The sequence below is a fragment of the Salmo salar genome, chromosome ssa01 (genome assembly GCF_905237065.1).
Source record: "Salmo salar chromosome ssa01, Ssal_v3.1, whole genome shotgun sequence".
In the NCBI taxonomy this organism is placed as follows: Eukaryota; Metazoa; Chordata; class Actinopteri; order Salmoniformes; family Salmonidae; genus Salmo; species Salmo salar.
In genome coordinates this window covers 32,421,900-32,441,742 of record NC_059442.1, presented here as the reverse complement: position 1 = coordinate 32,441,742, position 19,843 = coordinate 32,421,900, and the positions used below count along the sequence as shown (strand labels likewise).

General features: G+C 43.0%; 1 protein-coding gene across 2 annotated transcripts in view; it reads left to right on the top strand.

Moving 5' to 3' along the window:
* The first annotated feature begins 519 nt into the window (after positions 1 to 519).
* The window catches only part of ldah (lipid droplet associated hydrolase), a 63,126-nt gene continuing 43,802 nt past the window's right edge, over positions 520 to 19,843 (top strand). For both annotated transcript variants that reach the window (XM_045717016.1, XM_045717015.1), the window contains exons 1-2: positions 520 to 914; positions 1,502 to 1,654. In XM_045717016.1, the coding sequence (XP_045572972.1) occupies positions 1,510 to 1,654 (145 nt within the window). In that variant the 5' untranslated portion in view covers positions 520 to 914; positions 1,502 to 1,509. The remainder of the gene's footprint in view (positions 915 to 1,501; positions 1,655 to 19,843) is intronic.

Genomic DNA, 19,843 nt, shown 5'->3' with positions numbered 1-19,843 from the left:
TATTGGTGCCAGGACAACAACATCTCCCTCAACGTGATCAAGCGGTACAGGAGCGCCAAGTCTAGGTCCAAAAGGCTTCTTAACAGCTTCTACCCCCAAGCCATAAGACTCCTGAACAGCTAATGAAAGTGCTACCCAGACCCCTCTTTTACGCTGCTGCTACTAACCGGTGCCCCCGCACATTGACTCTGTAATGTTATCCCCTGTATATAGCCTCACTATTGTTATTTTACTGCTGCTGTTTAAGTATTTGTTACTTTTAGTTTTTATTTTCTCTTTTTTTACTTAACACTTATTTATGTTAAAAACTTCTTAAAGCATTGTTGGTTATGGGCTTGTAAGTAAGCATTTCACTGTACTGTCTGTTGTATTCGGCGCATGTGACAGACACTATTTTATTTTATTTTAAATAGCTTTGTTTGTTTGAAGAACAATGTTTTCACTCCAGCTCAGAAGGTGGCGGTAATGCACCTAAACAATATTTTGCACACTGGTATTGAACCTCAATGAGAAAGAAGAAGACGAAGCAAACGGCGACGTTTCAGACCACTTATATTGTAGTTGTGTTGCGCAGAATATCAAATCGTTAAGTATTGATGGGATTTCAGCCATATTAAACGCTGCTCCCATGTTTTAAAAGATCTGATACACAGCTCAATGGTCTCAGGTCCCCACAAATGCGGTCGTGTCTTCACGGTGTGATAATTTGCTGAACAGGGTTAAAATGTAGCTAGCTAATCTGGAACGACACCGAAGACTGTCAGACTGGACCAGCACGAAGCCGGGTGCGCGCTATCGCTCGTGCTTCTTCAGTCTCACTGGCACACACTACTAAGGCATCACCATCTTCTGTGTAGCAAAGCATTTGGAATACAGTAGCTGCGGCAAAACATTTCATTTCGAGAAGTAATTTGGTATGTAATTATCGCTGTGAAAATCTAGCTAGCTGACCTATTGCCAACATTAGCAACATAATGCTAGCTGGGCAGCTCACAGACAAATGTTCATATGCAATGAGCTAACAAGTTAGCTAGCTAGACTTCAAATGCAAGACATGTCAAACAACCTAAAAACGATTCCTTAAATGCTCAACTAATGCTTATAAGATCATATAGTTAATGTATTACACTGACTGGGTGTCAAAGTTCATAACACGTTTAGCTGATAACAAATAGGTGAAAGGTTGAGTGTAGTGTGTTCTATTAATCTCAGTGAAATTGGACCATTCTCGAAAGGACAGCCTCTACTAGCTACAGTAGCTGTGCAGTTGAGATGCATAGAACATGTTAGGCTACTTCTGTAAAGCTATTACTAAGGATAGGATGTATTTCATAGGGTGAATGTCTGATTATCTCCATAATAATGAAGGCTAGTACCCAATATTCATCCTATGAATAAAAACAATTGTTTGTTGCATAACAAACATAATGTAACATTTCCAGATGTACAGTATGAAATAACAATACATAACCCTGTTTATGCCTCTCTCTCTCTTGCTAAGCCTTTGAGATGGGATCCTCGGTGATGGAGGATAAGGATGAGGCCTGCACAGAGCACCTATACTGCTGTGGTGCTGTCACAGAAGTCCTCAAATTCGGCACCTGTAACCTACACTCTGGCAATCAACCTAAAATGCTTTTTCTCATCATACCAGGTGAGTGTCATTAAAGCATTTTCTTAATTCAAGGGAAATGCATTATGTTATACCTGGTTAGATTATTGTGAGATGCCTGTAGTTTTCATTAGAGGTCGACTGATTATGATTTTTCAACGCCGATACCGATCAATCGGCCGATTTTTATTTTTTTATTTATTTGTAATAATGACAATTACAACAATACTGACTGAACACTTTTATTTTAACTTAATATAATACATCAATAAAATCAATTTAGCCTCAAATAAATAATGAAACATGTTCAATTTGGTTTAAATAATGCAAAAACAAAGTGTTGGAGAAGGAAGTAAAAGTGCAATATGTGCCATGTAAGAAAGCTAACGTTTAAGTTCCTTGCTCAGAACATGAAAACATATGAAAGCTGGTGGTTCCTTTTAACATGAGTCTTCAATATTCCCAGGTAAGAAGTTTTAGGTTGTAGTTATTATAGGAATTATAGGACTATTTCTCTCTCTACCATTTGTATTTCATATACCTTTGACTATTGGATGTTCTTATAGGCACTTTAGTATTGCCAGTGTAACAGTATAGCTTCCATCCCTCTCCTCGCCCCTACCTGGGCTCGAACTAGGAACACATCGAAAACAGCCACCCTCGAAGCATCGTTATCCATTGCGCCACAAATGCCGCGGCACTTGCAGAGCAAGGGGAACAACTACTTCAAGGTCTCAGAGCGAGTGCCGTCACCGATTGAAACACTATTAGCACCCCGCTAACTAGCTAGCCATTTCACATCGGTTACACCAGCCTAATCTTGGGAGTTGACAGGCTTGAAGTCATAAACAGCTCAATGCTTGAAGCACAACAAAGAGCTGCTGGCAAACGCACGAAAGTGCTGTTTGAATGAATGCTTACGAGCCTGCTGCTGCCTACCATCGCTCAGTCAGACTGCTCTATCAAATATCAAATCATAGACTTAATTATAACATAATAAAACACAGAAATACGAGCCTTAGGTCATTAATATGGTCAAATCCGGAAATTATAATTTCGAAAACAAAACGTTTAGTCTTTCAGTGAAATACTGAACCGTTCCATATTTTATCTGGGTGGCATCCCTAAGTCTAAATATTGCTGTTACATTGTACAACCTTCAATGTTATGTCATAATTATGTACAATTCTGGCAAATTAATTACGGTCTTTGTTAGGAATAATTGTCTTCACACAGTTCGCAACGAGCCAGGCGGCCCAAACTGCTGCATATACCCTGACTCTGCTTGCACAGAACGCAAGAAAAGTGACACAATTTCCCTAGTTAAAAGAAAGTCATGTTAGCAGGCAATATTAACTAAATATGCAGGTTTAAAAATATATACTTGTGTATTGATTTTAAAGAAAGGCATTGATGTTTATGATTAGGTACACATTGGTGCAACGACAGTGCTTTTTTCGCGAATGCGCTTGTTAAATCATCACCCGTTTGGAGAAGTAGGCTATGATTCGATGAGAAATTAACAGGCACCGCATCAATTATATGCAATGCAGGACACGCTAGATAAACTAGTAATATCATCAACCATGTGTAGTTAACTAGTGATTATGTTAAGGTTGATAGTTTTTTATAAGATAAGTTTAATGCTAGCTAGCAACTTACCTTGGCTTCTTGCTGCACTCGCGTAACAGGTAGTCAGCCTGCCACGCAGGCTCTTCATGGAGCACTAGCGGTTCTGGGGGGGGAAGGGCCAGGGGGGGCCAGTGCCCCTGTGACAACAATTTTGGACCCCCTTGTGGCCCCCCTAAATGTGGAGTATGAAATCACTTTTACTGAACTAATTTTTGCTATCATTCTTTTTTTACATCCGTTATTAGACAGTGGCAACGATGATGATTATGAACATGGTCTTTTGTCTGCTAATGCCTGCAATGCAGTGAAGAAAACGATATGACAACAATAACGTCTAATGTAACTGGCCCCTCTAACAGTACAACTGGCCCCAGCTTGGCCCCCCCAGTTGAAATGGTCTAGAACCGCCACTGTCGTGGAGTGCAATGTAAGGCAGGTGGTTTTTACCTTGTCCCCGAGCTGACAAGGTAAAAATCTGCCGTTCTGCCCCTGAACAAGGCAGTTAACCCACCGTTCCTAGGCCGTCATTGAAAATAAGAATGTTCTTAACTGACTTGCCTAGTTAAATAAAGTTAAGAAAAAATAAAACGTCCACAATCGATGTCCAAAATTGCCGATTACCGAATGTTATGAAAACTTGAAATCGGCCCTAATTAATCAGCCATTTCGATTAATCGGTCGACCTCTAGTTTTCATCCCAAATCTGTATTGGTAAATCGACTACAGCCAAGGTATTTTGAGTGGGCTATCCCTTTAAACTGGAGATATAAAAGTGCTATTGTTAATACTACAAATTAAATTGTATTCCTGACTAAGCCGTTTGCTGTAATTTACCCTTGGTGTCTCATCATCATCATCATGTCATGCGATGTTGATATTAAATGTGTTAAGCCTTACTCACTATCCTGAGAGTCTGAGACTATGTTCTCTGGACCAAATAGTACACAAACATAATTTGGGTCTCGTATGCCTCGATACAACTCTGCGTATGTCACCCACTTCTTTGTGTTTAAATTTGGAAAATTTGAGAAAAATGAGCCATAGAGTCAGGGGGAGATTCAGTCATGCCAGTGACCTTTGAAAGGTCGCAGTAACTGGAGCTCGTTCATTGCCCTCTGAATATCACTGAACTTGGGGCTCAATGGACCCTTTATGGCTGACAGAGACACTGCGAAGGCCCTGTTATTGTAGACCAGCTGCCCTTTTCCTTGTGATCAGAGCATTGATCTTTGTGTCCAACCTTAGGTACAACCGGTGTTTCATACCGTAAAGCACTCACAGGTGCCTCTGTGTTCTCTGTAGGTGTCTATGTTTTGATTGACGAATGGAAACCATGACCTCCTCCAATGAAACGTATGTTTTTTTTACTGTTTCGATAGAACACAGGTGCGACAGCCAATCATTCTAAAACATCAATGCATGTAGCCGACTAGAATTATAGACATTCAGTAGATACTTTTGTATATATAGTGTATGTGGACACCCTTCAAATTAGGGGATTTGGCTATTTCAGACACACCCATTGATGACAGGTGTATAAAATCGAGTACACAGCCATGCTATCTCCATAGACAAATATTGGCAGTAGAATGGACTTACTGAATAGCTCATTGACTTTCAATGTGGCACCGTCATAGGATGCCACCTTTCCAACAAGTCAGTTCATCAAAGTCCTGCCCTGCTAGAGCTGCCCCGGTCAACTGTAAGTGCTGTTATTGTGAAGTGGAAACGTCTAGGAGCAACAACGGCTCAGCCGTGAAGTGGTAGGCCACACAAGCTCACAGAACGGTACCGCTGAGTGCTGAAGCGTGCAGCACTTAAAAATCGTCTGTCCTCGGTTGCAACACTCACAATCGATTTCCAAACTGCCTCTGGAAGCGTTATTTATTACATTATTAGCCCAGAACGTTTTTGTGTTATAACATACAGCCGGAAATAACTTTTCGATATCAGAGCGGCGGAAACTCACCAGCATTACGACTTTCCCGAATTGTATCCTTTGTTTGTAACCCACAGGACAATTGAACTTATCACAGAGGCTGCTTCAAGATGTCGCCGGCGGAGAAGAGGTATTCGGAATGGACTTCTAGTCCGACTCAGGAGGCGGGCACACCATCCACCGCTTCCGAGTATATTGCTCGCTAATGTTCAGTTTCTGGACAATAAAGTAGACGAGCTCAGGGCGAGGATCTCCTTCCAGAGCGACATCAGGGACTGTAACATACTCTGTTTCACAGAATCATGGCTCTCTCGAGATATACTGTCCCCATCCATATAGCCAGCTGGGTTCTCGGTTCATCACACAGACAGAACTCTCAGGGAAGAAGAAAGTCGGAGGTGTTTGTTTCATGATTAACTACTCATGGTGTGATTGTGATAACATACAGAAACTCAAGTCCTTTTGTTCACCCGACCTAGAATACCTCACAATCAAATGCTGACCGTATTACCTCCCAAGAGAATTCTCTTCTGTAATATAGTCACAGCTGTGTATATTCCCCCTCAAGGCGATACCATGGCGGCCCTCATGGAACTACACTGGACTTTACACAAACTGGGATATGTTCCGGGTAGCCTCAGAGAATAACATTGACATTTAAACGGAAACGGGGACTGAATTCATCAGGAAGTGTATAGGGGATGTTGTTGCCACAGTGTCTATTAAAACCTGCCCAAACCAGAAACCGTGGATTGATGGCAGCATTCGCGCAAAACTGAAAGAGCGAACCACCGCATTTAACCATGGCAAGGTAACTGGGAATAGGGTTGAATACAAACAGTGTAGTTATTCCCTCCATAAGGCAATCAAACAGGCAAAATGTCAGCTCCCAAGGACTGTGGGCTCTCATTCTCTGTGGCCAATGTGAGTAAGACATATAAGTTTGTTAACCCTCGCAAGGCTGCCGGCCCAGACGGCATGCCTAGCTGCGTCCTCAGAGCATGCGCAGACCAGCTGGCTGGAGTGTTTACAGACATATTCAATGTCTCCCTAAATGACTATCGCCCCCGTAGCACTCACTTCTGTCATCATGAAGTGCTTTGAGAGGCTAGTAAAGGATCATATCCCCTCCACCTTACCTGACACCCTAGACCCACTTCAATTTGCTTACCGCCCCAATAGATCTACAGACGATGCCATCACACTGCCCTATCCCATCTGAACAAGAGGACTGCCTATGTAAGAATGCTGTTCATTGACTATAGCTCAGCCGTCAACACCATAGTATCCTCCAAACGTATCATTAAGCTTGGGGCCTTGGGTCCGAACCCCACCCCTGTGCAACTGGGTCCTGGACTTCCTGACAGGCCACCCCCAGGTGGTGAAGGTAGGAAACAACACCTCCACTTCGCTGATCCTCAACACAGAGGCCCCACAAGGGTGCTTCTCAGCCCCCTCCTGTACTCCCTGTTCACCCATGACTGCTTGGCCACGCACGTCTCCAACTCAATCATCAAGTTTGCAGACGACACAACAGTAGTAGGCCTGATTACCAACAATGATGAGACAGCCTACTGGGAGGAGGTGAGGGCCCTTGGGGAGTGGTGCCAGGAAAATAACCTCTCCCTCAACATCAACAAAATGAAGGAGCTGATCGTGGAAACAGCAGAGGGAGCATGCCCCTATCAACATCGACGGGATCGCGGTAGACAAGGTGGAAAGCTTCAATTTCCTCAGCGTACACATCACTGACGATCTGAAATGGTCCACCCACACAGACAGTGTGGTGAACAAGGCGCAACAGAGCCTCTACAACCTCAGGAGGCTGAAGAAATTTGGCTTGGCCCCAAAGACCGTCAGAAGCTTTTACAGATGCACAATTGTGGTAAGATAGCGCCGGAGAAGAAGGCAGATGTTTTACTTGCCCCCAACCGATTGTGTTTTTTTGTTTGTTAATTTGCGTTGTTTGTAACTTATTTTGTACATAATGTTGCCGCTACCATCTCTTATGACCAAAAATAACTTCTGGACATCAGGACTGCGATTACTTACCACGGATTAGCAGAATCCTTTTTTTCCTTTAACGAGTCTGACGAGGCCGACGCGAACAATATACTGCTTTCTCGGGACAGGCCCAGATCCCCGTGATTTGCGTGGAGACGGAGAAAAGGGTCCGGAAGGCGGGCTGCCTTCTGAGAATTCGCAGACGATCGAATAAACCCCCACTTCCTTCCATTCTGCTAGCAAACGTGCAATCTTTGGACAATAAAATAGATGACCTACGCGGAAGATTAAACTACCAACAGGACATTCAAAACTGTAATATCTTATGCTTCACGGAGACATTGCTGAACGACGACACTATCAACATACAGCTGGCTGGTTATACGCTGCACCGGCAGGATAGAACAGCGGCGTCTGGTAAGATAAGGGGAGGCGGACTATGTTTTTTTGTAAATAACAGCTGGTGCACAATATCTAAGGAAGTCTCGAGATATTGCCCGCATGAGGTAGAGTATCTCATGATAAACTGTAGACCACACTACCTACCGAGTTTTCATCTGTATTTTCCGTAGCCGTTTACATACCTCCACAGTCAGCGGCTGGCACTAAGACAGCATTGAATGAGCTGTATTCCACCATAAGCAAACAAGAAAACGCTCACCCAGAGGCGGCGCTCCTAGTAGCCGGGGATTTTAATGCAGGGAAACTTAAATCCATTTGACCAAATTTCTATCTGCATGTTAAATGTGCAACCAGAGGGGAAAAAAACACTGGACCACTTTTACTCCACACACAGAGACGCATACAAAGCTCTCCCTCGCCCTCCATTTGGCAAATCTGACCATAATTCTATCCTCCTGATTCCTGCTTACAAGCAAAAATTAAAGCAGTAAGCACCAGTGACTAGATCAATAAAAAAAGTGGGCAGATGAAGCAGATGCTAAGCTACAGGACTGTTTTGCTAGCACAGACTGGAATATTTTCTGGAATTCCTCCGATGGCATTGAGGAGTATACCACATCAGTCATTAAGTGCTTTGATGACGTCATCCCCACAGAGACTGTACGTACATACCCCAACCAGAAGCCATGGACTACAGGCAACATCCGCACTGAGCTAAAGGCTAGAGCTGCAGCTTTCAAGGAGCGGGACTCTTACCCGGAAGCTTATAAGAAATCCCGCTATGCCCTCCGACGAACCATCAAACAGGCAAAGCATCAATACAGGACTAAGATCGAATCGTACTACACCGCTCTGACGCTCGTCGGATGTGGCAGGGCTTGCAAACCATTACAGACTACAAAGGGAAGCACAGCTGTGAGCTGCCCGGTGACACGAGCCTACCAGATGAGCAAAGTACTTCTATGCTCGCTTCGAGGCAAATAACACTGAAACATGCATGAGAGCACCAGCTGTTCTGGAAGACTGTGATCACGCTCTCAGCAGCCGATGTGAGTAAGACCTTTAAACAGGTCAACATTCACAAGGGCCAAACGGATTACCAGGACTTGTACTGTGAGCATGCACTGACCAACTGGCAAGTGTCTTCACTAACATTTTCAACCTCTCCCTGTCCGAGTCTGTAATAACAACATGTTTTAAGCAGACCACCATAGGGCCTGTGCCAAGAACACTAAGGTAACCTGCCTAAACGACTACCGACCCGTAGCACTCATGTCTGTAGCCATGAAGTGCTTCGAAAGGCTGGTCATGGCTCACATCAACACCATTATCCCAGAAACCCTAGACCCACTCCAATTTTTATACCGCCCCAACAGATCCACAGATGATGCAATCTCTATTGCACTCCACACTGCCCTTTCCCACCTGGAAAAAAGGAACACCTATGTGAGAATGTTATTCATTGACTACAGCTCAGTATTCAACACCATAGTGCCCTCAAAGCTCATCAATAAGCTAAGGACTCTGGGACTAATCACCTCCCTCTGCAACTGGATCCTGGACTTCCAGACGGGCCGCCCCCAGGTGGTAAGGGTAGGTCACAACACATCCGTCACGCTGATCCTCAACACAGGGGCCCCTCAGGGGTGTGTACTCCCTGTTCACTCATGACTGCACGGCCAGGCACGACTCCAACACCATCATTACGTTTGCCGATGACACAACAGTGGTAGGCCTGATCACCGACAACGACGAGACATCGTATAGGGAGGAGGTCAGAGACCTGGCCGTGTGGTGCCAGGAAAACAACCTCTCCCTCAACGTGATCAAGACAAAGGAGATGCTTGTGGACTACAGGAAAAAGAGGACCAAGCATGCCCCCATTCTCATCAACGGAGCTGCAATGGAGCAGGTTAAGAGCTTCAAGTTCCTTGGTGTCCACATCACCAACAAACTAACATGGTCCAAGCACACCAAGACAGTCGTGAAGAGGGCACGACGAAACCCGTTCCCCCTCAGGATACTGAAAAGATTTGGCATGGGTCCTCAGATCCTCAAAAGGTTCCACAGCTGCACCATCGAGAGCATCCTGACTGGTTGCATCACTGCCTGGTATGGCAACTGCTTGGCCTCCGACCGCAAGGCGCTACAAAGGGTAGTGCGAACGGCCCAGTACATCATTGGGGCCAAGCTTCCTGCCATCAAGGACCTCTATACCAGGTGGTGTCAGAGGAAGGCCCTAAAAATTGTCAAAGACTCCAGCCACCCTAGTCATAGACTGTTCTCTCTTATGTGTTTTTTCCCACGTTATTTGTAACTTATTTCTTTACTTACTTATTGTTCACCTAATACATTTTTTGCACTATTAGTTAGAACCTTTAAGTAAGCATTTCACTGTAAGGTCTACACCTGTTGTATTCGACGTACGTGACAAATAAACTTTTGATTTGATTTGATAGACTGCTCTCTCTTCTACCGCACAGGCAAGCGGTACCGGAGTGCCAAGTCTAGGTCCAAGAGGCTTCTAAACAGCTTCTAACCCCAAGCCGTAACACTCCTGAACACCTAATCAAAGTGCTACCCAGACTATTTGCATTGTCCCACTCTCTTTTACACTGCTGCTACTTTCTGTTGTTATCATCTATGCGTAGTCACTTTAATAACTCTACCTACATGTACATATTACCTTAACTAACAGGTGCCCCCGCACATCGACTCTGTACCGGTACCCTCCTGTATAAAGTCTTGCTATTGTTATTTTACTGCTGCTCTTTAATTACTTGTTACTTTTATTTCTTATTCTTATTCGTATTTTTTAAACTGCATTGTTGATTAGGGGCCGTAAGTAAGCATTTCACTGTAAGGTATTCGGCGAATGTGACAAATATAATTATTATATTTGAATTATTATTTGATTTGAATTGAGAGCATCCTGTTGGGATATATTACCGCCTGGTACGGCAACTGCACAGCCCACAACCGCAGGGCTTTCCAGAGGGTGGTACTGTCTTCCCAACACATCACCGGGGGCACACTGTCTGCCCTCCAGGATACATACAGCACCCGATGTCACAGGAAGGCCAAAAAGATAATCAAGGACATCACCCCACTATGATCCAGAAGGCAAAGTCAGCACAGGTGCATCAAAGCTGGGACTGAGAGACTGAAAAACAGCTTCTATCTCAAGGCCATATGACTGTTAAATAGCCATCACTAGCCTGAGAGGCTGCTGCCCTGTGTACATAGACATGGAATCACTGGCCACTTTAATAATGGAACACTAGTCACTTTACTAATGTTGACATACTGCTTTACTCATCTCATATGTACAGTTGAAGTCGGAAGTTTACATACACTTAGGTTGGAGTCATTAAAACGTGTTTTTCAACCACGGTTAGGACATCTACTTTATGCATGACACAAGTAATTTTTCCAACAATTGTTTCCAGACAGATTATTTAACTTATAATTCATTGTATCACAATTCCAGTGGGTCAGAAGTTTACATACACTAAGTTGACTTTGCCTTTAAACAGCTTGGAAAATTCCAGAAAATGATGTCATGGCTTTAGAAGCTTCTGATAGGCTAATTGACATCATTTGACTCAATTGGAGGTGTACCTGTGGATGTATTTCAAGGCCTAGCTTCAAACTCAGTGCCTCTTTGCTTGACATGGGAAAATCAAAAGAAATCAGCCAAGATCTCAGAAAACAAATTGTAGACCTCCACAAGTCTGGTTCATCCTTGGGAGCAATTTCCAAACGCCTGAAAGTACCACGTTCATCTGTACAAACAATAGTTTGCGAGCATAAACACCATGGGACCATGCAGCCGTCATACCACTCAGGAAGGAGACGCGTTCTGTCTCGTAGAGATGAATGTTCTTTGGTGCGAAAAGTGCAAATCAATCCCAGAACAACAGCAAAGGACCTTGTGAAGATGCTGGAGGAAACAGGTACAAAAGTATCTATATCCACAGTAAAACGAGTCCTATATCGACATAACCTGAAAGGTCGCTCAGCAAGGAAGAAGCCACTGCTCCAAAATAGCCATAAAAAAAGCCAGACTACGGTTTGCACCTGCACATGGGGACAAAGATCATAGTTTTTGGAGAAATGTCCTCTGGTCTGATGAAACAAAAATAGAACTGTTTGGCCTTAATGACCATCATTATACACTGCTCAAAAAAATAAAGGGAACACAAAAATAACACATCCTAGATCTGAATGAATGAAATAATCTTATTAAATACTTTTATCTTTACATAGTTGAATGTGCTGACAACAAAATCACACAAAAATAATCAATGGAAATCCAATTTATCAACCCATGGAGGTCTGGATTTGGAGTCGCACTCAAAATTAAAGTGGAAAACCACACTACAGGCTGATCCAACTTTGATGTAATGTCCTTAAAACAAGTCAAAATGAGGCTCAGTAGTGTGTGTGGCCTCCCTACAACGCCTGGGCATGCTCCTGATGAGGTGGCGGATGGTCTCCTGAGGGATCTCCTCCCAGACCTGGACTAAAGCATCCGCCAACTCCTGGACAGTCTGTGGTGCAACGTGGCGTTGGTGGATGGAGCGAGACATGATGTCCCAGATGTGCTCAATTGGATTCAGGTCTGGGGAACGGGCGGGCCAGTCCATAGCATCAATGCCTTCCTCTTGCAGGAACTGCTGACATACTCCAGCCACATGAGGTCTAGCATTGTCTTGCATTAGGAGGAACCCAGGGCCAACCGCACCAGCATATGGTCTCACAAGGGGTCTGAGGATCTCATCTCGGTACCTAATGGCAGTCAGGCTACCTCTGGCGAGCACATGGAGGGCTGTGCGGCCCCCCAAAGAAATGCCACCCCACACCATGACTGACCCACTGCCAAACCGGTCATGCTGGAGGATGTTGCAGGCAGCAGAACGTTCTCCACGGCGTCTCCAGACTCTTTCACGTCTGTCACATGTGCTCAGTGTGAACCTGCTTTCATCTGTGAAGAGCACAGGGCGCCAGTGGCGAATTTGCCAATCTTGGTGTTCTCTGGCAAATGCCAAACGTCCTGCACGGTGTTGGGCTGGAAGCACAACCCCCACCTGTGGACGTCGGGCCCTCATACCACCCTCATGGAGTCTGTTTCTGACCGTTTGAGCAGACACATGCGCATTTGTGGCCTGCTGGAGGTCATTTTGCAGGGCTCTGGCAGTGCTCCTCCTTGCACAAAGGCGGAGGTAGCGGTCCTGCTGCTGGGTTGTTGCCCTCCTACGGCCTCCTCCACGTCTCCTGATGTACTGGCCTGTCTCCTGGTAGTGCCTCCATGCTCTGGACACTACGCTGACAGACACAGCAAACCTTCTTGCCACAGCTCGCATTGATGTGCCATCCTGGATGAGCTGCACTACCTGAGCCACTTGTGTAGGTTGTAGACTCCGTCTCATGCTACCACTAGAGTGAAAGCACCGCCAGCATTCAAAAGTGACCAAAACATCAGCCAGGAAGCATAGGAACTGAGAAGTGGTCTGTGGTTACCACCTGCAGAACCACTCCTTTATTGGGGGTGTCTTGCTAATTGCCTATAATTTCCACCTGTTGTCTATTCCATTTGCACAACAGCATGTGAAATGTATTGCCAATCAGTGTTGCTTCCTAAGTGGACAGTTTGATTTCACAGAAGTGTGATTGACTTGGAGTTACATTGTGTTGTTTAAGTGTTCCCTTTTTTTTTTTTTGCAGTATATTTGGAGGAAAAATCATTCTCTACTACTTTTTTGACATTTCACATTCTTAAAGTAAAATGGTGATCCTAACTGACCTAAGACAGGGAATTTTTACTAGGATTAAATGTCAGGAATTGTGAAAAACTGAGTTTAAATGTATTTTGCTAAGGTGTATGTAAACTTCCGACTTCAACTGTATATACTGTATTCTTTTCTACGGTATTTTAGTCAATGCCACTCCGATATTGCAAGTCCTAATATTTATATATTTCTTTATTCCATTCTTTTACTTTTAGATTTGTGTATTGTTGTGAATTGTTAGATATTAATGCACTTTTGGAGCTAGGAACACAAGCATTTCGCTACACCCGCAATAACATCTGCTAAATATGTGTATGTAACCAATAACATTTGATTTGATTTGTAAAGTTTGGTGGAGGAGGAATAATGGTCTCGGGCTGTTTTTCAGTCCCCTTAGTTTCAGTGAAGGGAAATCTTTACGCTACAGCATACAATGACATTCTAGACGATTCTTTGCTTCCATCTTTGTGGCAACAGTTTGGGGAAAGCCCTTTCCTGTTTCAGCATGACAATGCCCCCGTACACAATGTAAGGTCCATACAGAAATGGTTTGTTGAGATCGGTGTGGAAGAACTTGACTGGCCTATACAGAGTCCTGACCTCAACCGCCATCGAACACCTTTGGGATGAATTGAAACGCCGACTGCGAGCCAGGCCTAATCTCCCAACATCAGTGCCCGACCTCACTAATGCTCTTGTGGCTGAATGGAAGCAAGTCCCCGCAGCAATGTTCCAACATCCAACAAGCATTCCAGCATGCACCCGCAATAACATCTGCTAAATATGGGTATGTGACCAATAAAACATTTGATTTTGATCTTGTTGAAAGACTTCCCAGATGAGTGGAGGCTGTTATAGCAGCAAAGAGGGGACCAACTCCATATTAATACCCAGGATTTTGGAATTATATGTTTGACGAGCAGGTATCCACATACTTTTGGTCATGTAGTGTATATTCCTTGTGAAATGTTTACATGAAAAGTTTGTTCGTAAAAAGTTTGAAAACTTTTAATACCAGCACCTAATATGTTATGTAATGTGCAGGCAAATGTTCTGTATTCTGTGTGATTGTGTTGTGTGTGTGCCTCTGACGTCTTGATTTCCTCCTGAGGATCAATAAAGTTAAATGAAATAAAACGGATAAAAAAAGTAGCCTCAAGGGTAAATGGATAGGATAGCCTACTTGATACATAAGGCCACCCTCATCGGCCACCCTCCATCGATATATCCCTCCACCCTCCCTCCAGGCATCCCTCCATTCTCAACAGATGGAGGAGAGTTAAAAAGGTCAGCAAGATCAAGAGAGGGAATGGCAATCAAATGTTACCTCCAGGTTACATTCCAAAATCATTCCAACAAATATTTCAGCAATGTATGAAAAAAGCAAAACCAATAACTTTGGCTGACATTCCAGTGCTAGCCCTCAATCCACATGCCACAATGCTATTAGCAGTACCAGGCATGTCACTATTAGATAAACGTCTGAATTGTGCCCCTGTAGTACCACCGTGATTAAAGTGAGTTAAAATACATATTTTAAGGTGCAGTGACTGCAGTCTGTAAGATTTACCACTGCTCATTGATAACTTAAACTGCTTGATTTTCGCAGAATAAGCCTACAAGGCAAATGTGTTTTTGGAAGTATAACTCAATCTTTGGAAGTGATGTGGAAGCTCTAAGTGCACTGCAGGTGCGGGACTACGTCATTGCTGTGGTACTTCTGGCACCAAGCCGAGAGGTCAAAGACGCTAGGGAGGGAGGTCTGCACAGTGTTCAGCTCAGCAGGCCCAAATTTATCGGCACTGGAAAAGCGACCTTTCTGGTGAGGGAAGAAGGGAGGAAAGATAACAAGTGGGAAAGACTGGGAGGGGTTGGTTTGACTTTTCCTTGAATTACTCAAGCTTGGAGGGATTCAGGAGTTGTGCTCTTCAAAAACTGATACATTTGGTCATGAGACATCTGTATTTAAAGAATTAGGCCTAATAGATACCCAATGGACTATTGTGTAATGAGTCAGTCTCATATTAAGGTAGTTACAGTATGTCACTACATTAATAGTGCATCATCATGTGTCACTCTCTTATTGGCAGTGTCTGCTATATACCTCAAGAAGCACTTGCGCACTTGTTAACTGCTGTTGCCGCCATTAATAAGGTGATTTAGGACCTGAACTGTGGCTAACAGGGAATTCTGTTAAGGTGCACAATTCAGAAATTGCTCTGCCATTTCCTGGTTGCTAACATTTTTATTGATCGCCTAATTTCAGTTTACGTGACAAAGCAAGCAAGTATAGTGTAGAGTCATTGTACCATCTAAACCGCTGTGAAATATATTTTCCATAACCAAAAATATCTGTAGCTGGTGTACAAAACTGAAAGTAAAAGACGCAAAAACAAAACTTTACAATGGGAAGCATAGAAATAGTGCACATAGAACAGATGCATCACTTCTTAGACTTGCTTTCAATGAGAATGACAGATCTATAACTCATGTCTATGTGAATTTGGTCTGGTCACCCAAATAGTTACATATTGCAGCTTTAAATCGACAGACACACTAAAACAATAAGAATGTACATGTATTGAGTTATTATATCTTAGAAACAAAGGATATTTGATTAAATAATGGATATTTCCAACAATGTAACATATAATAATAATAATAATGAAATAACTGTTTTACTAACTGTAATCTCTTACTAACTTATTCCCTAATCAAGAAGACGTCTGACTTGTCTTTCCTTCTATAGGATGTCTGCTTCGTTCCTCCTATAGAGGGAGTGGTGTTACTGTCACACAGTGCTAGTTGGGGAAGGGAAACATATTAAAGTGTGGATTCAAGCCTGACAGCTCTCTCTCTACCCATTGTCTGCAGTTTGAACAGATGCAGGACCTCCCCTGGTATTTGATACTTTGACCCACAGATCTCTTTAAAGCATTATAAAGTAAACACCTTCTTCCTTAGGTTGAATGAAATACCATTATAGCCTCATAATTTGTCTGGGTCGACCCTGCAGACTTAAGTAGCATGTAGTTCACTCTGACTGGTTAAATAAACAGATATTATTTATATGTAGTAAGACATTACATTACTAACTGGCTGCTCACCCTTTCAAGTTTTTCTCTCACATTTTTTTGGTCAAGAGTTAGAATTATGTATTTAAAATACATTTTAAGAAGGCCATCTGTGAGAACCCCAAGAGAGCAGGGTGTGAGAGGAGATTGAGTAATAAAGAGAGAGTGAATGATGACTATCAAGTCAAGACCCCTTGCCTGCAATGTGCAGCGTCGTCACAGACAGCTATGAAGAATGGCCTAACCAGTGAAGACTAGCATGCTGCTTAACCTTCATCTCCCTGTATATCCTTTATCTCCCTGTAGTCTGTAATATTTATTGTATCAGTTACATTTTTGGTACCAGTTGCTGAAATCAAAAATGTTTTACATTTCCCAATTTCTTTAGGTGCATATGGGTACAGTGTGCTTGTGAAGTCCTCATTGTAGTCTAAATTAGTTATGACTTGTTTGATAGCTAACCGACATCTGGTGTGGCCTTTGCTGTTGTGGTAGATGGTGTAACTTCGTCGGAATTTCCCATCGCTGTCTCATCGAAAACAATGACATCTGAATTTCGTCCTGCTATTGTGCTTTACCTACAGTATCTGAGTACAACAATCGGAAACCCTCTTACCTCTGTCATGGATCATTCAGTACTCAGGTGTTTACTAAGACCACCTATTCTGAAGAGTCTTATTGTGGAGTTAAGTATTCAGGCTTTTCCCTCTCAACCACTGACTCATGACCCTGTGAGACCTCAGCCATCTCTCTCCATCAACTCATTTGTAACCCATTGTTAGTTCAGGTTTCTTACTGTGTGCTCTGTCTCTCTTTCAGCCCACAGACTTAACATTGTGTACTAATGTCATTTGTTCTATTCATTTGTTTTTGTTCTATTTTTTCACAAAAGGGGACTTCTGCAATCTCCTTCATGACCTCTCTTTAGTGAGAGGTACACTCGTCGCAACATAGAACCCGCGTAATCCGCCCCTGGTCCATCAATTGGCTGTGAACACCAGACAGATGTAACCTCCAGCGATTCACATTCCAAACTCAGCTTTGCTGATAGAGACAGATGTTGGGCCCAAAACTCATACAAATACTGAAGCTTATGTTCATAAAGACCAAGAATCAGTTGAAAGTTCATCTGTTCACATCCCAATTATGTGTTCAGATTCGGGTACCTGTCTACTTCTTACAAAAGCGCGGTCTGAGGTGTGGTCCCAGACTGCTACAGTATAAAGCTGTTTTCTTTTCTACACTTGCCTCGAGTTAAAACTGATTCAAGCTGTGTGACAGTGGGATTCAGGGGGCCTTCATTACTTCTCTTGGGAGTGCAAGCCACAAGCGGGGGGCGTCTATTGTGGTGCCTAGCAAAAATAGCACTGTCATTTCCAATGGCACATCTCTGGTATGGGCTAGGTTTCTGCAAACCTGCTTCTTGAGCATGTCTAGGGCCATCTGGGAGAGATTTGGAAACCCAGCGTGAATAAAAACATACAAATGTATTTAATCAGCAGGCTAGGAGGGGCTGTGGACGGAGTCTAGAAAAGGGTGCTGCATTTAAGGAAAGCCCATCCCCTGCACACTCCCCACTGTCTGGGAGAAAGAGGGAGTTGACTGTTTACTCAGCTTGTGGAGAGCAGGAGAGAGTCGACACAATGTTCAACTGCGGGAGCCTGGAGAAAGGTTGCCCAGCGATGAGAGAAAAGAGGGGGCCTTATCTGTCATGGTCGGTTAAAGGGGAAAGTTGGATTTCACGTTCAAAAAGGTCAAAACAAAGTGATGGTGTCCATTCTAGCTGAATCTACTACAGTGGAGGCATGAGCTTTCATGAGATTCAAGTGAGTTGTTTTTTCACTGATCATCACAACCTAGGCTTACTCCTGTCAATTAAATGAATAAGACTGAATAAGTTTCCACCTCCCTGAACTATTACTAGGGGGAATTGTCCTTCTAATAACTTGTGCTTCATAAATACAGTGCCTTCAGAAAGTATTCACATCCCTTGACTTTTTCCACATTTTGTTGTGTTACAGCCTCAATTTAAAATTTCTTAAATAAAACTTTTCTGTCACTGGCCTACACACAATACTCCTTAATGTCAAAGTGGAATTAGGTTCTGCAAATTTTTAACAAATTCATAAAAAATGAAAAGCTGAAATGTCTTGAGTCAATAAGTATTCGGCCCCTTTGCTATGGCAAGCCTAAATAAGTTCAGGAGAAAAAATGTGTACAAGTCACATAATAAGTTGCATGGACTCTCTGTGTGCAATTATTGTGTTTCATATGATTTTTGAATGACTGCCTCATTTCTGTACCTCACACATACAATTATCTGTAAGGTCCCTCAGTCAAGCAGTGAATTTCAAACACAGATTCAATCACAAAGACCAGGGAGGTTTTCCAATGCCTGGCAAAGAAGGGCACCTTCAGGATAAAAAAGAAACGGAATGGAGCTAAGCACAGGAAAAATCCTAGAGGAAAGTTTGGTTCAGTCTGATTTCCACCAGATACTGTGAGATGAATTCACCTTTCAGCAGGACAATAACATAAAACGCAAGGCCAAGTTGCTTACCAAGAAGACAGTGAATGTTCGTGAGTGGGTAAGTTACAGTTTTGACCTAAATCTGCTTGAAAGAAAATCTATGGCAACACCTTAAAATGGTTGCCTAGCAGTGATTAGCAACCAATTTGAAAAAGTTTGAAGAATTTTGAAAAGAATAATGGGCAAATGTTGCACAATTCAGGTGGGGAAAGCTCTTAGCGACTTACCCAGAAAGACTTGCAGCTGAAATTGCTGCCAAAGGTGCTTCAACAAATTATTGACTCAGGGGTGTGAACTTATGTAAATGAGATATTTCTATATTTCATTTTCAATAAATTTGCCAAAATGTCTAAAAACATGTTTTCACTTTGTCGTTATGGTGTGTGTAGATGGGTGAGAAAAAAAAATATTTAATCCATTTTGAATCCAGGCTGTAACACAAAATGTGGAATAAGTCAAGGGGTATTAATTATTTCTGAAGGCACTGTATCTGTACTCTTCTAAGTCTATTTGCCTCCCATATTTATTTTTGTACACTCGGCTCAGCAGAGAAGCTTGCTTGCTCTCACACAAAGTGTTGTGCAACATCTTCAGCTGCATTTGGCTCTTGATTAATGACTCAGGATATGTGAATGAAAATATGAAAACACTACCGAGAACTGCGGCAAGTGTTTTGAACTCGGGCCCACTGTATTGAGAGTTCAGACTCAGACTACAGGTTTTATCCCATATCCCTCACCCTCAAACCACTGTTTATCATTATTTCCCACAAAAGCCTCATCTATGGTAGGTCCATGTACTTTATGGTTGCCGTCACCCACCCTAGAAGAATTGAGTTGAACTCATAGTAAATGTTTA